Source organism: Pongo abelii, chromosome 10, assembly GCF_028885655.2.
Source record: "Pongo abelii isolate AG06213 chromosome 10, NHGRI_mPonAbe1-v2.0_pri, whole genome shotgun sequence".
Taxonomy (NCBI): domain Eukaryota; kingdom Metazoa; phylum Chordata; class Mammalia; order Primates; family Hominidae; genus Pongo; species Pongo abelii.
In genome coordinates this window covers 95,006,864-95,020,290 of record NC_071995.2, presented here as the reverse complement: position 1 = coordinate 95,020,290, position 13,427 = coordinate 95,006,864, and the positions used below count along the sequence as shown (strand labels likewise).

The 13,427-nt window shown below is 42.9% G+C and overlaps 1 protein-coding gene across 3 annotated transcripts in view; it reads right to left on the bottom strand.

The window, feature by feature from the left end:
• Positions 1-6,517, bottom strand: part of CFAP54 (cilia and flagella associated protein 54) — a 386,240-nt gene extending 379,723 nt beyond the window's left edge. For 2 of the 3 annotated variants that reach the window (XM_054527528.1, XM_063712226.1), the window contains exon 1: positions 6,159-6,517. In XM_054527528.1, coding sequence (XP_054383503.1) covers positions 6,159-6,475 — 317 coding nt within the window. In that variant the 5' untranslated portion in view covers positions 6,476-6,517. The remainder of the gene's footprint in view (positions 1-6,158) is intronic. The other variant, XM_063712225.1, reaches the window with a different exon arrangement.
• Between the last annotated feature and the right edge of the window lie 6,910 nt (positions 6,518-13,427).

Here is a 13,427-nt window from a genome sequence, read left to right as displayed (position 1 = left end):
ACCAAGTAATAAATAACAATGCCAAATAAATATAGCAAATATAAACCACAGACGTTTAAAAGGGAGAGGTGTTTTGTTTGCTTTATTACCTCTTTCACTTTCATTTGCTGCTTCATGAAATGCCATGGTATTTGAATAAATATAATGAATCCAAGAAATTCACCAAGTCTTACTAGAAGTCTTAAATTATGTAGATGAAATAGTTAATTCTTCTAAACCTTACAGACGAGATAATGATGACTAGGTTTGTTAGTCATAAAAGAAAAATACCAGCTTTGTTAAATCAATCAAGATTATATAATAAGAAAGAAAAAATGTCTTCTTTTGTTGAACCCAAAGTTCAGGTTAAGGCTGCTCATTGGGAATAGCTTACATAATGATTAAACCAAAAATATATAATATATACTATAGAATGTACATCATTTGAGAAGAAAATGTTAATGTACTTGGGATTGCTGACTGTTGCTAGATATGTAAAATGTTCTAAAACAGAAAATCAGCCAGGCACAATGGCTCATGCCTGTAATCCCAGCACTCTGGGAGGCCAAGGTGGGCAGATCACTTGAGGTCAGGAGTTCAAGACCAGCCTGGGAAACATCACAAAACCCCGTCTCTACTAAAAAAAAAAAAATTAGCCGGGCGTGGTGACACGCACCTACAATCCAGCTACCAACGAGGCTGAGGCACGTGAATTGTCTGATTGACTGAACCCGGGAGGCAGACGTAGCAGTGAGCCAAGATCCGGCTACTGCACTCCAGCCTGGGCGACACAGCAAGACACTGTCTCAAAAAAGAAAAAGAGAAAGGAAGGAAGGAAGGAAGGAAGGAAGGAGAAAAGAAAAGAAAATAAAAGAAAGAAAAGAAAAGAATCATAACTGTATAAGCAGAATACCTTAATCTTATGTGCTTATAGCAAAAGCACATTTTTAAAAATGTATCATACTCTTATTTAAAGACATTTCTGGTATGACAATAATTTATATTTTAAATACCATGAACTGTATGCTTACGGAAATTTCCATAGTTATAAGGAGAAACAAATTTTGATATAAAAAATAACCATCTGTCGTCCAGGTGCAGTGGCTCACGCCTGTAATCCCAACACTTTGGGAGGCCAAAGCGGGCGGATCACAAGGTCAAGAGATTGAGACCATCCTGGCCAACATGGTGAAACCCCGTCTCTACTAAAAATACAAAAATTAGCTGGGCATGGTAGCTTGCGCCTGTAGGCCCAGCTACTCGGGAGGCTAAGGCAGGAGAATCACTTGAATCCGGGAGGTGGAAGTTGCAGAGAGCCGAGATTGCGTCATTGCACTCCAGCCTGGCGACAGAGCGAGACTCTGTCTCAAAAAATAATAATAATAATAACCATCTGTCAAATATATTATAAAAGCAACTCCTACCTCCTGTACTCCTAACTGGTCTCTACACTGCTATTCTTGTTCCCTTTGGATATGATCATCAGAATAATATCTTAAAACAAAAATTAGGCTGTGCATGGTGGCTCACACCTGTAATCCCAGCACTTTGGGAGGCTGAGGCGGGTGGATCACTTGAGATCAGGAGTTTGAGACCAGCCTGGCTGACATGGTGAAACCCTGTCTCTACTAAAGACACAAAAATTAGCCGGGCATGGTGGCATGTGCCTGTAATCCCAGCTACTCAGGAGGCTGAGGCAGGAGAATCACTTGAACCCCGGATGCGGAGATTGCAGTGAGCTGAGATTGCACCACTACATTCCACCCTTGTTGACAGAGTGAGACTGTCTCAAAAAAAAAAAAAATTACATAAGGGTAATCCCTTGCCAAAACTACCCAATGGAATAAATGCAAACTCTTTAAAATGGCCTCTAAAACCTTCCAAAGTCCTATTATTCCTCTAAATCTCACCTCATACTGTTGTACCTCTTTCACTGTGCTTCTGCTAAATGGGATTCTGTCCATTCCTCTGAAGTAGGAATGGATCTGTTCTGCCAAGGATCTTCCTGCATTCTTGTCCCCCTATTCATCCTCTCCATTTGGCTAGTCAAATCCCTGGTGTCCTTCTAATCTCAGCTTAATGGCACCTCCCTTACCACTCATTCGAAAGCAAGCCCCCACTACATTCTCTTTAAGCCTCTGCTTTAAGTGTCATCTACTCTGACCACCTTACTGAAAATTGCAACTTCCTATCTTCCACTCCATAACCTCTTCTCTTTTTCTTTTTTTTTTTAAATTTCTAATGGGAATAGATTATATTCTTTTTCTCTCTAGCATTTATCATTTCTTTGTTTTGTTTTTTTGTTTGTTTGTTTGACATGGAGTCTCACTCTGTCGCCTGGGCTGGAGTGCAGTGGTGCAATCTCAGCTCAAAGCAACCTCTGCTTCCCAGGTTCAAGTGATTCTTCTGCCTTGGCCTCCCAAGTAGCTGGGATTACAGGTGCCCACCACTACGCCCGGCTAATTTTTTATATTTTTAGTAGAGACAGGGTTTCACTATGTTGGCCAGGCTGGTCTCGAATACCTGACCTCGTGATCCACCTGCCTCAGCCTCTCAAAGTGCTAGGATTACAGGCATGAGCCATCGTGCCCAGCCACATTTATCATTCCTAAATTACCATAAAATGTATATAATTCATGTTTATTGTCTAGTTCCCTCTCTAGACTGTACACTCCGAGAAGGCAGAGATTTTTGTCTGGTTCACTGCTGTAGCCACAGTGCCTAGTAGGAAGCCTGACACATATAAGTGCTCAGCAGTTACTTTCATAGCATTTGTTGTTTGTGTACTGACTAAAGACTCATTGAACATCTATCTCCCTCTCTAGACTATAAGCTCCATGAGTACTGACTCCCATATCTATTTTGTTCACCACTATGTAACCAGTGTCTAGTACATTGCCTCACACATAGCAGGCACTCAGTAAAAATTATTGTATAAATAAAGGCCAAAATTGTGTGAGAGGTTGGACTGTTAAGGCACATGTCAATCCAACGCTTGTGATTCTTATAGTCTTGTTAAAGACGGCGCAGATACTGTATGTATAGACTGGCCCATGTCTACTTTCCTATATGTAATATTCACAATTACTGAGAATATAAGGATAATAACTTTTTTTTTTTGAGACAGACTCTCATTCTGTCACCCAGGGTGGAGGGCAGTGGCATGATCTCGGCACACTGGCAACCTCCACCTCCTAGGTTCAAGCGATTCTTGTGCCTCAGCCTCTTGAGTAGCTGGGATTACAGGCACACACCACCATGCCCAGCTAATTTTTGTATTTTTTAGTAGAGACAGAGTTTCGCCATGTTGGACAGGCTGATCTTGAACTCCTGACTGCAGGTGATCTGCCCGCCTCGGCCTCCCAGAGTGCTGGGATTACAGGCGTAAGCCACTGCACCAGGCCAAGGATAATAACTCTTGAATCCTTTCAATACTAAATATTTACTGAATGTTTACTATGTCCCAACCCCCAGGCTAAGTGCCAGAAATACAGCAATGAAAAAGAGACACATTATCCAAAGTCACCAGGGAGCTTACATCCTAATGAGACAGACAATACACAAGAAAACAAATCGATTAAAAAATATAAACCTATGAGTGAATCTGCATTCGATACGAAAGGCCACTCTAAGAAGGTGACAACTCAGCCGAGGCTTGAAAAAAGGAGCCAGATTTTTGAAAAGCTTGGGGAAGAACATTCAGACACAAAGATAGCAAATATAAAGGCTCTGGGGTGAGAAACAGTAGGACCTGTTTCTCTGGAAAGTCCTGTGAGAGAAGTGAGGGATGAGCTGAGCTGAGAAAGGCAGGCAGGGTCAACACCTCAGCCCCTGGAGAGTATCAGAATTCTTAAGTTTATTCCAAAAGCAATGGGAAGCAATAGAAAGACTTCAGACAAGATTTATAAAGATCATCTTGACTGCTAGGTGAAGGGTAGATTTGAGACAGAGTGGCTGCAGGGAAAATGTGAAATGGTGGTGGTTTGGACTGGAATACTGGTAGTGGAGATGGGGAGATGAAGTTCAAAGATGGAAACCATTTAAATATAAATGTATAAGCCGGGCACGGCAGCTCATGCCTGTAACCCCAGCAATCTGGGAGGCCAAGGCGAGTGGATCACCTGAGGTCAGGAGTTTGAGACCCACCTGGCCAACATGGCAAAACCCCGTCTCTACTAAAAATACAAAAATTAGCCGGGTGTGGTAGCAGGCGCCTGTAGTCCCAGCTACTCAGGAGGCTGAGGCATAAGAATCGCTTAAACCTGGGAGGTAGAGGTTGCAGTAAGCTGAGATCGCAGCACTGCACGCCAGCCTGGGGTACAGAGTGAGACTCCCTATCAATAAATAAATAAAGCATATAGAGTAGGTATATAATGGGCTTTCCTTGGTCAATTCTTGGTTCTCATCTTACTTGGCCAGTCAGCAGAATTTGCCACAGTTGATCATTCCTTTCTTCCTGAAATACTTTCTCTACCTGCTTCTAGTACACCAGGCACTTAATGGTTTTCCACTGGCCACTCCTCCTTAGTCTCTGTTGGTTTCTTCTTATTGCCTCTCCCTGTCCATGCTAGAGCATCCCAGGGCTCAATCCTTGGACTCTTCCCTTCTCCATTTACACACACACTCCCTTAGCTATTCATCAGGTGTCATCATTTAAATATCATATGAATCCCAAATGTATATCTCATCTGACTTCCAGATTCAAATGTCCAACTACCTACATAGTAGCTCCACCTGGATGCTGAATCACATCTCAATTTTTATAAAAGTAAACTCTTGATCTCCCTCCCTCTTGCTCTTCCCACAATACAATCCCACCCCAGGTCTTTCCCATCTGCCATTCTCCCTGTGTGACCTACTCTTTGCACAAAAATCTTCAGCAATTGCTCCCATATATCTTTCTCATCTTTCTCAAAAGCAACTTTTCCTGACCTTCCCTAACCATGCTTCCCACCACCCCATTTAAAATTGCAACACTCAGGCCAGGTGCAGTGGCTCATGCCTGTAATCCAATACTTTGGGAGGTAAAGGTGGGAGGATCCCTTGAGCCCCCGGGTTCAAGGTTTCAGTGAGCCAGGATTGAGCCACTGCACAACAGCCTGTGCAAGAGTGAAACCCTGTCTCAAAAAAAAAGATAAAATTGCAACATTCATCTCATATCCTCCATCACCATTCCCTGTTCTATTTTTCTCCCTAGCAGTCATCTCCTTGTAAAATTATTTACTTACATATTTGTTTAGTGGTTGTTTATACTCACAAAAACATACGCTCTATAAGGACATGGATTCTTATATGTTTTGTTAACTTGATGTTTTCCTAGTTCCTTGAACAGTACTTGATATACAGTATGTGCTCAATAAATAGTTGTTAAATGAATAAATGAAAAATATTTTATTTATTTATTATTATTATTTTTTGAGAAGGAGTCTTGCTCTGTCTCCCAGGCGGGAGTGTAGTGGCGCGATCCCAGCTCACTGCAACCTCTGCCTCCCGGGTTCAAGCAATTCTCCTGCCTCAGCCTCCTGAGTAGCTGGGCGTACAGGCATGTGCCACCATGCCCAGCTAATTTTTGTATTTTGTATTCATGTATAAATTTTTGGCTCACTCAAGGGTTTCACAACTTTCCATGTTATGAGTATATAAATTTGTATATGGAGAAAAAATAACTTCGAGGTAGCTTAGGTTCATGAAGCTAGCTCTTGATACAATGAAGTATGTCATCCTGTGAACATGTGCACTTTAATTCCTTCTTATATTGCTATTAGGATTACAGCGACTTTTTCATAATTTTGCTATTCATTCTGTGCAACTGTTTGCCTTTTTGGGAGTTCTATCACCATGTTATTACTGCAAACTGCGAACTCTTTTTAAGGTTCTTTCCTGCTTATGTTACCATCTTTCTTTTCTGGTCAAACAACAAACGTTGAGCTATGAAACATTTCTGTGTAGATTTTTATTTTGACCTGAGCAAGGAAGCCAAGATAAACATATCCCAGAAATTAAGGATTGTTAAGAGCGATGAGTCTCCACTTCTTAAACTTTGTCTCTCCTGGGCCCTTCAGCCAGCCCCTGCGTCCGCAACGCTGAACCATTTCTGGGGCCACCACCTGCATCCTCCAGCCCTCTCCAGGAGTCCCTCCTCTGGCCAGCGCCCTCCCCAGTGCCCCGCCAGCGCTTACCAACGCCGGCGGAATTCGTGCTTCTCTTCCTCCGTGGTGGCTAAAGCCTTCTTTTTCCTCATAAAGCCTAACAATTCCTGGATCTCTTTCTCACAAGAGGCCAGGAGCGGGTTTTTCGCGTCCAGCGGCCCATAAAACACGGCTAGGGGCAATGAGTCCTCGGGACAGGTCCACTGAAGCAGCGAGCTCCGGGAGCTCCCCTTCGACTCTGGGGGCGACCTCGAAGTCACGGTGGAGGTCGGCGACAGTTCTGGCAGCGACCCCGAGGTGGTAGAGTCGTCTGACGGAGAGCTCGAGGGGGCGCCCTGCGCCGCCATATTGACGCGCCCCGGCCCGCCTGGAGTATGTGTACACACGGTTGCCTGGCGACGGTCTCGTGGCAACCGAACATCCCGCGCGCTTTCCGAGAAACACAGCGGCCCCTGGAGGGCAGAGCGAGAAAGAACCAGGTTCAGAAAAGAATGATGCTCCTGAGGGTGTTGCCTGGTTGCGCGCTGGCACCGCAGTATGAAATGCGAACAGAGAATGTTCTGAGCAGAGCGCTGGCGAATATTAGAGCCAAAAATTTAAAGTCACAAATCCAGACTATACTCTTTATCCATGTTGGCCACTTAATAACGATAATGATGATGACCCCATGACCATTAACGTGTATCAGGCATTAAGCATTTGAAACATGTACTTTCATTTATCTCATTTAATCGTCATAACTACTTTACAACTTAGGATACTATTAGTATATCCATCTCACAGTTTAGGAAACCAAGGCTCAAGGAGGTTAAGTCGTTTGACAAAGGTCAGCGTACAACCGTAGTGTCAGGGACCAGGTCCTCACCTTGTGACTCCAAAGCCTGTGCTCAAAATGAATAGGCTGTATTGATCACTCCCCAAAACAAAGCCTATTAATCAAATGAAATTAGAGAACTATCTGACAAGCAGTTTAAGAATCAAATACAGTTGGCCCTCCAAATCTCGGGTTCTTCATCTGTGGATTCAAGCAACTGCAGATTGTAAATATTCAGAACAAAATTAGAAATAACAATACAACAATAAAAATAACACAAAAATACAACTATTTACATAGCATTTATACTGTATTAGGTATTACTAGTTATCTAGAGATGACTTAAAACATCCTGAAGGATGTGCACAAATTATATGCAAATACCACAGCATTTCATATCAGAGGCTTGAGCATTCACAGATTTTGGTATCTGCAGGTGTCATGGAACTAGTCCCCCACAGATAGCCAGGTAGTACTGTATATGCAACTGATCCATTCTCTTTCCTCTATTTGTACCTTGAGGTCTGTAACTGTGGACATGATGTCTGTGCCTCTAATAATTATGATTATATCTATTTATGCACATTCCAGCCTTTAATTATCTCTGTATTCTAAATTAATGTACATTTTGCTCAACCTTAACCATAGGACATTAATACATACTAGTGGCCTGAAGTGTTAACTCTCAAAATACTTTGCATTTTAAACAGGGCTTTTAGGAGACTTTACTTCTGATGAGGAAACTATAGACCTCCAGGGAAATATTTGAGGACTGTATTCTTTCCCTGTGTATTATAGGCAAAAGTCAGAGTTGAATTTATTAAAGTATGAGTATTGAGAAAATGGAGAACCTTCTTTTCTTATAAATTATGCAACACAATAAATTATCTAAGAGAAGAACCAGAAATATTTGGTGGCTTAGAAAAATCGATCTTTAACCCTGAAAATTGTTACCAGTTCTATCACACTTAAATAAAGACAGTGACCCTAACACCCTGTGAACCCAATTTTCCATTTCAGACTAAGAAGCTTATTGGACCACAGCCTGATATCTTTCAAGTCTGACCTAATTTCATGCAGTCTCTGTGGGCCTGTGCTAATTTGTAAGGCTGGCCTAATATGTCATGTCTACTGTACCCTAATATTCTTTGAAGGAAAATAATTTTGCTCATCGGCACAGTTAATTATAGCCAGAGAAACTTCCTGGCAAGCAGTGAGATGCAATGACACCTCACTGTAGGAGTCCAGTTCTCTAATCAGGATGTATATATCATCCTTTGATCAACAAAGATTTTATCTTGTTATCTAAGTGAACAATAAAAATTGTAAGACTTTAAAGAATGTAGTCCTAGAGAAATAATTAATCACTGGGCATTTACAAAAATATTAATAGACATTTTTAAAAGTCAGCTTGGTAAATTCTCTTTTTTCTCATCTTTTTCTTGTTCTAACATGGCAGACTTGTCCATTGCAGATCAAAAACTGGTGTAATTTGCCACTGAGTGCTATCTATTATATTGATGAAAGTGAAACAGCAGGATACAATTAATTAAAGTGGTCACAGAAGAGGAAAGAAAAAAATAAAAGACAAAGTGGTGTTTTTCCTTCTAATCTGGCTACTCTCACAAACAAACTTTCTCATAGGGCAGACACTTACATTTCAAAGTCACTGGTAAAAGAAAATGTGACTAAGCAAATTCAAATACCTGAATTATGAAACATTGCATCTTAGTCACTTTCCTCCTTGCACATACTAAAGCTAACAATGCTTAACTTGCAGTAGTTTTTGGAAGCTTGTCTGAGTATTTAAATGGGTGTTATATTCTGAATCATCATTATGATAAGATGGAAGTTTACATTTTATTTAGTTTAAATTGAATTGGCTGGGTGTGGTGGCTCACACCTGTAATCCCAGCACTTCAGGAGGCTCAGATGGGCAAATCACTTGAGGTCAGGAGTTCGAGACCAGCCTAGCCAACATGTTGAAATCCCGTCTCTACTGAAAACACAAAAATTAGCTGGGCATGGTGTCGGACACCTGTAATCCCAGCTACTCAGGAGGCTGAAGCAGGAGAATTGCCTGAACCCGGGAGGTGGAGGTTGCAGTGAGCCGAGATCATGCCACTTCACTCCAGCCTTAGCGACAGAGCTAGACCCCATCTTAAAATAAATAAATAAATAAATAATATAAATAAGTAAATTGAATTCGAGGCATTTTTAACATTTTAGAGGTGTTATCTTCCTTGTAATTAGATGCAGCCATTATAATATCTTTTCTCTTTCCTTGTCACTTTGCTTTATTCTTTTCACTGTAATGAAAGAATGGAGCTGTGCAACTATTGTGTCTGACAAGCCTAAGTACTGTAAATAGCTTCCTTATAAATAATGTAAATTGCTATTTCTTATAATTAACTTCTTTGCAGCCTGCAGGGATGCTTTTTGCTCATTTGAAAGTCTTTTTTATCTAAAGCTACTGACTGTTAAAGAATATGCAAGGTTAGTGTTCTTTCAATTCTTAATTTAGTTGTTAATCATTTGGACTATCCCAAATAGATACAATATATATGGTCTACCTAATATGTAGACTTTTTTTAACTTCTTCATCCATTTATTCAGATAAATGCAACCATTTTTTAGTGTCTATACAATGCATAGATGAACCCATACATTCCCTACAGGAAGCAAATAACACAAACTCAAATAATCATGATTAAAAGGCATGCTATGGATTAGCTGGACATGGTGGCATGTGCCTGTAATCCCTGCTACTTAGGAGGCTGAGGCAGGAGAATTGCTTGATCCCAGGAGGCAAGGTTGCAGTGAGCCAAGATCGTGCCACTGCACCCCAGGCTGGGCGACAAAGTGAGACTCTATCTCAAAAAAAAAAAAAGGAAAAGCAAAAGAAAGAGAGAGAGAAAAGAAAGAAAGAAAGAAAGAAAGGAAGAAAGGAAAAAGAAAAGAAAAGAAAAGAAAAGGAAAGAAAAAGAAAAGAAGAAAAGGCATGCTGTGGAATGTGCTATGAGAAAGGTTTAAGAAATATGGGACCGCCAGGTGTGGTCACTCACGCCTGTGATCTCAATACTTTGGGAGGCCAAGGTGGGTGGATTGCTTGAGGCCAGGAGTTTGAAACCAGCCTGGGCAACATAGTGAGACCCTGTCTCTAATTTAAAAAAAAAAAATTTTTTTTAATTAGCCTGGCATGGTCACACACACCTGAAATCCCAGCTACTCAAGAGGCTGAGGCAGAAAGATCACTTGAGCCAGGAGTTTGAGGCTGCAGTGAGCTATAATCACACCACTGTATTCTAGTCTGAGCTACAGAGCAAGATCTTTTCTCAAAAAAAGGAGAGGGGAGGGGAGGGGAGGGGAGGGCGAGGGGGAAGGAAGACTGTGGGAGTTCTAAGATGAATCTCGGAACTGGAAAGAGAACAGAGAATTCTAGAGGAGATGATGTTTTAGCCCTAGACTGTAAATGCCTCTCACTCACAGAAAGACCCTTGCAACAAGCATTTACTTTCTTACCATGGTAACCTAGCACCCAAACCTGGCACCTGGCACAGAGTACAACTTAATACATCTTTGTTGGAATGAGCAAATGAAAAAAAAAAAGATGAAGAGCATTTAGAAGGATATGCCTGACTGAGAGAAAAGCCTGAGTAAGATACAAAGCCATAAACACACACAGCAAGTCTAAATAAACAAGCTGTCTAGTGTGGTAGGCCACAGGCTGCCATAGATCCGGAGACAGAAGATGAGGCAGAAAGGGAAGTGTGATCAAATACAACGGGGAGTTGGAAGGTATGCTAAGTAATTCTGACTTGGTTTTGACTTGGTTCTGTATTCAGGAGAGAGACTTTGTGGTTTTGTTTTTGAGACAGATTTTCACTCTTATCGCCCAGGCTGGAATGCAATGGCGCAATCTCAACTCACTGCAACCTCTGCCTCCCGGGTTCAAGCGATTCTCCTGCCTCAGCCTCCCGAGTAGCTGGGATTACAGGCGCCCGCCGCCACGCCCAGCTAATTTTTGTATTTTTTAGTAGAGATGGGGTTTCACCACGTTGGCCAGGCTGGTCTTGAACTCCTGAACTCAGGTGTTCCAAAGTGCTGGAACCTCAGCCTCCCAAAGTGCTGGGATTACAGCCATGAGCCACCGCACCCAGCCAAGAGAGGCTTTGTTAAAAAAAAAAAACAATACATTAAAGATGTTAAAAGCCCATGCAGTGGCTCACACCTGTAATCCCAGTGAAACGGAAAAGTTCCCTTGTCCCCCTTGCAGGACGTGCGATGGGGGTGTGGCTCGCTTCTTGAGGCCCTGCTGCTCAAAACTCTAGGGGAGTATACAGACAGGCAGGCTGTGGGTCTCTGACCTCACGGCAGTGTCTAGGGGTGAATGTTTACAGCTGAAGCCCCAGTGGGCATGTGTTTCAGGGTGCTCTTTTAGTTTAGTCATCCATAGGTAGCTTGTGTTAGCTCAATTAGACCCCTGCCTTATCACAAGGACAGAGGGCTTTCTGTATCCCGGGGTTCTTGCCTTGGTGTACAGGAAGAATTGGATCACACGTGGGCCTGGAGAATGAGTGCAAGGTTTTATTGAATGGAAGTAGCTTTCAGCAGATGGGGGAGCCAGAAGGGAGATGGCTTTCCCCTGGAGTCGGGCTGCTTAGTGGTCTGGGCTCTCCTCTGACTGCACCAGCCAAACTCTGCCTCATTCTGCCAGTGGATGGCCTTCCAGCGTGCCAGCGTCTATCAGTGTGCTCTTCCGCTGGCGTGCTCCCTTTGACGTCCTCTCGACGTCCAGCCACTTGTGTCTTTTTCAACCGATGTGTTCCTCTCCATGTCCAGCCACTTGTAGGTCTGCCTGCTAGGGTCTTGGGGGTTTTTATAGGCACAGGATAGAGGCGTGGCAGGCCAGGGTTGTCTTGGGAAATGCAACATTTGGGCATGAAGGCAGGAGTGCCTGTCCTCACCTAGGTCCATGGGCACAGGCCGGGGATGGAGCCTTCACCAGGGACCATGCCCTTCCTTTCCCAGCACTTCCCTTCCACCCTTCCCTATCACCAGCACTTTGGGAGGCGGAGGCAGGCAGATCACTTGAGGCCAGAAATTCGAGAACAGCCTGACCAACATGGTGAAACCTCGTCTCTACTAAAAACACAAAATTAGCTGGGCGTGGTGGCAGGTGCCTGTAAGCCCAGCTGCTCAGGAGGCTGAGGCAGGAGAATCGCTTGAACCCAGGAGGCAGAGTTTGCAGTGAGCCAAGATGGCACCATTGCACTCCAGCCTGGGCAACAGAGCAAAGCTCTGTGTCATAAATAAATAAATGCCCAAATTCTGAGGCCAAAGAGCATGGTTTGAATCCTCACTTATTCCAAGTTACTTAACCTCATTGTGCCCCATTTTCTTAATCCATAAACCAGGTGCTGAGTTATCAGGACATATGTAATGAATCCAGTATAACATCCCTACTTCCTTGAGCCTTCCGACCTTTTCTTCAATATGATATCAAGGAAGTTCTGTCATCTCCACTTCATTTGATGTAGAACATTATCAGATCAATGCTTCAAGAAGTCATCTCATTAAGTTATTAGGAATTCTGAATCATGGGTGAGTATTCCCATATTAATGAATTCTACCCTCGTCACTTTTGCATTCTATCCCCCGGTCTAACATTCAAGACTTACTCCTACACATGTTCTCTGCAGTTTCAGCTACTACTTATTAGCCAGATCCCACAATTCCTTTGCCATGTAAGCAATTTCTTCTTAGAGCAGAGCTTGTAATTTCCTGCTCAGGCTGTGCTGAAACCTGACTTTCCTCTACAGCCAGAAGGCAATGAAATGTATTGGGGGCACATCTTGAGGAAAACAAGTCTCATCATGAAAGGCACCTGCTTCAGATTAGGTCATTATATGTTCCCCCAGGCAAGCAGAGATTGTTTTTCTCTGGCAAATGGTTAGGGGCTATTTTTGCAAGTATAGGGGGCTCAGAGAAATTTAGAGGTTCAAAGTTCTTGGGCTTGTCTACCTAAATGTTTCCACTTCAGGTCTCTCGGCCTCCATCTTTTCTTGGACTTTCTGCTGTTTAATCAGATCCTGTCTTTAGCAAAATCTACCCTGCAGCTGTCCTAAGCTGCAATAGAGGCACTGTCTTTCAGGGCATGCCTTCAGTTGTGAATTAACTGCTCTAAGACAATCGGGTCCCTGTTGCCTTCAGATGGGTGACAATTCAACTCTAAAATCCCATCCTGAGTGTCCAATTTTTTTTTTCTTTTTAGATGGAGTTTCGCTCTTGTTGCCCAGGCTGGAGTGCAATGGCGCTGTCTCGGCTCACCACAACCTCTGCCTCCTAGGTTCAAGGGATTCTCCTGTCTCAGCCTCCCAAGTAGCTGGGATTACAGGCATGCACCACCACACCCAGCTAATTCTGTATTTTTAATAGAGATGGGGTTTCTCCATGTTGGTCAGGCTGGTCTCGAACTCCCTACC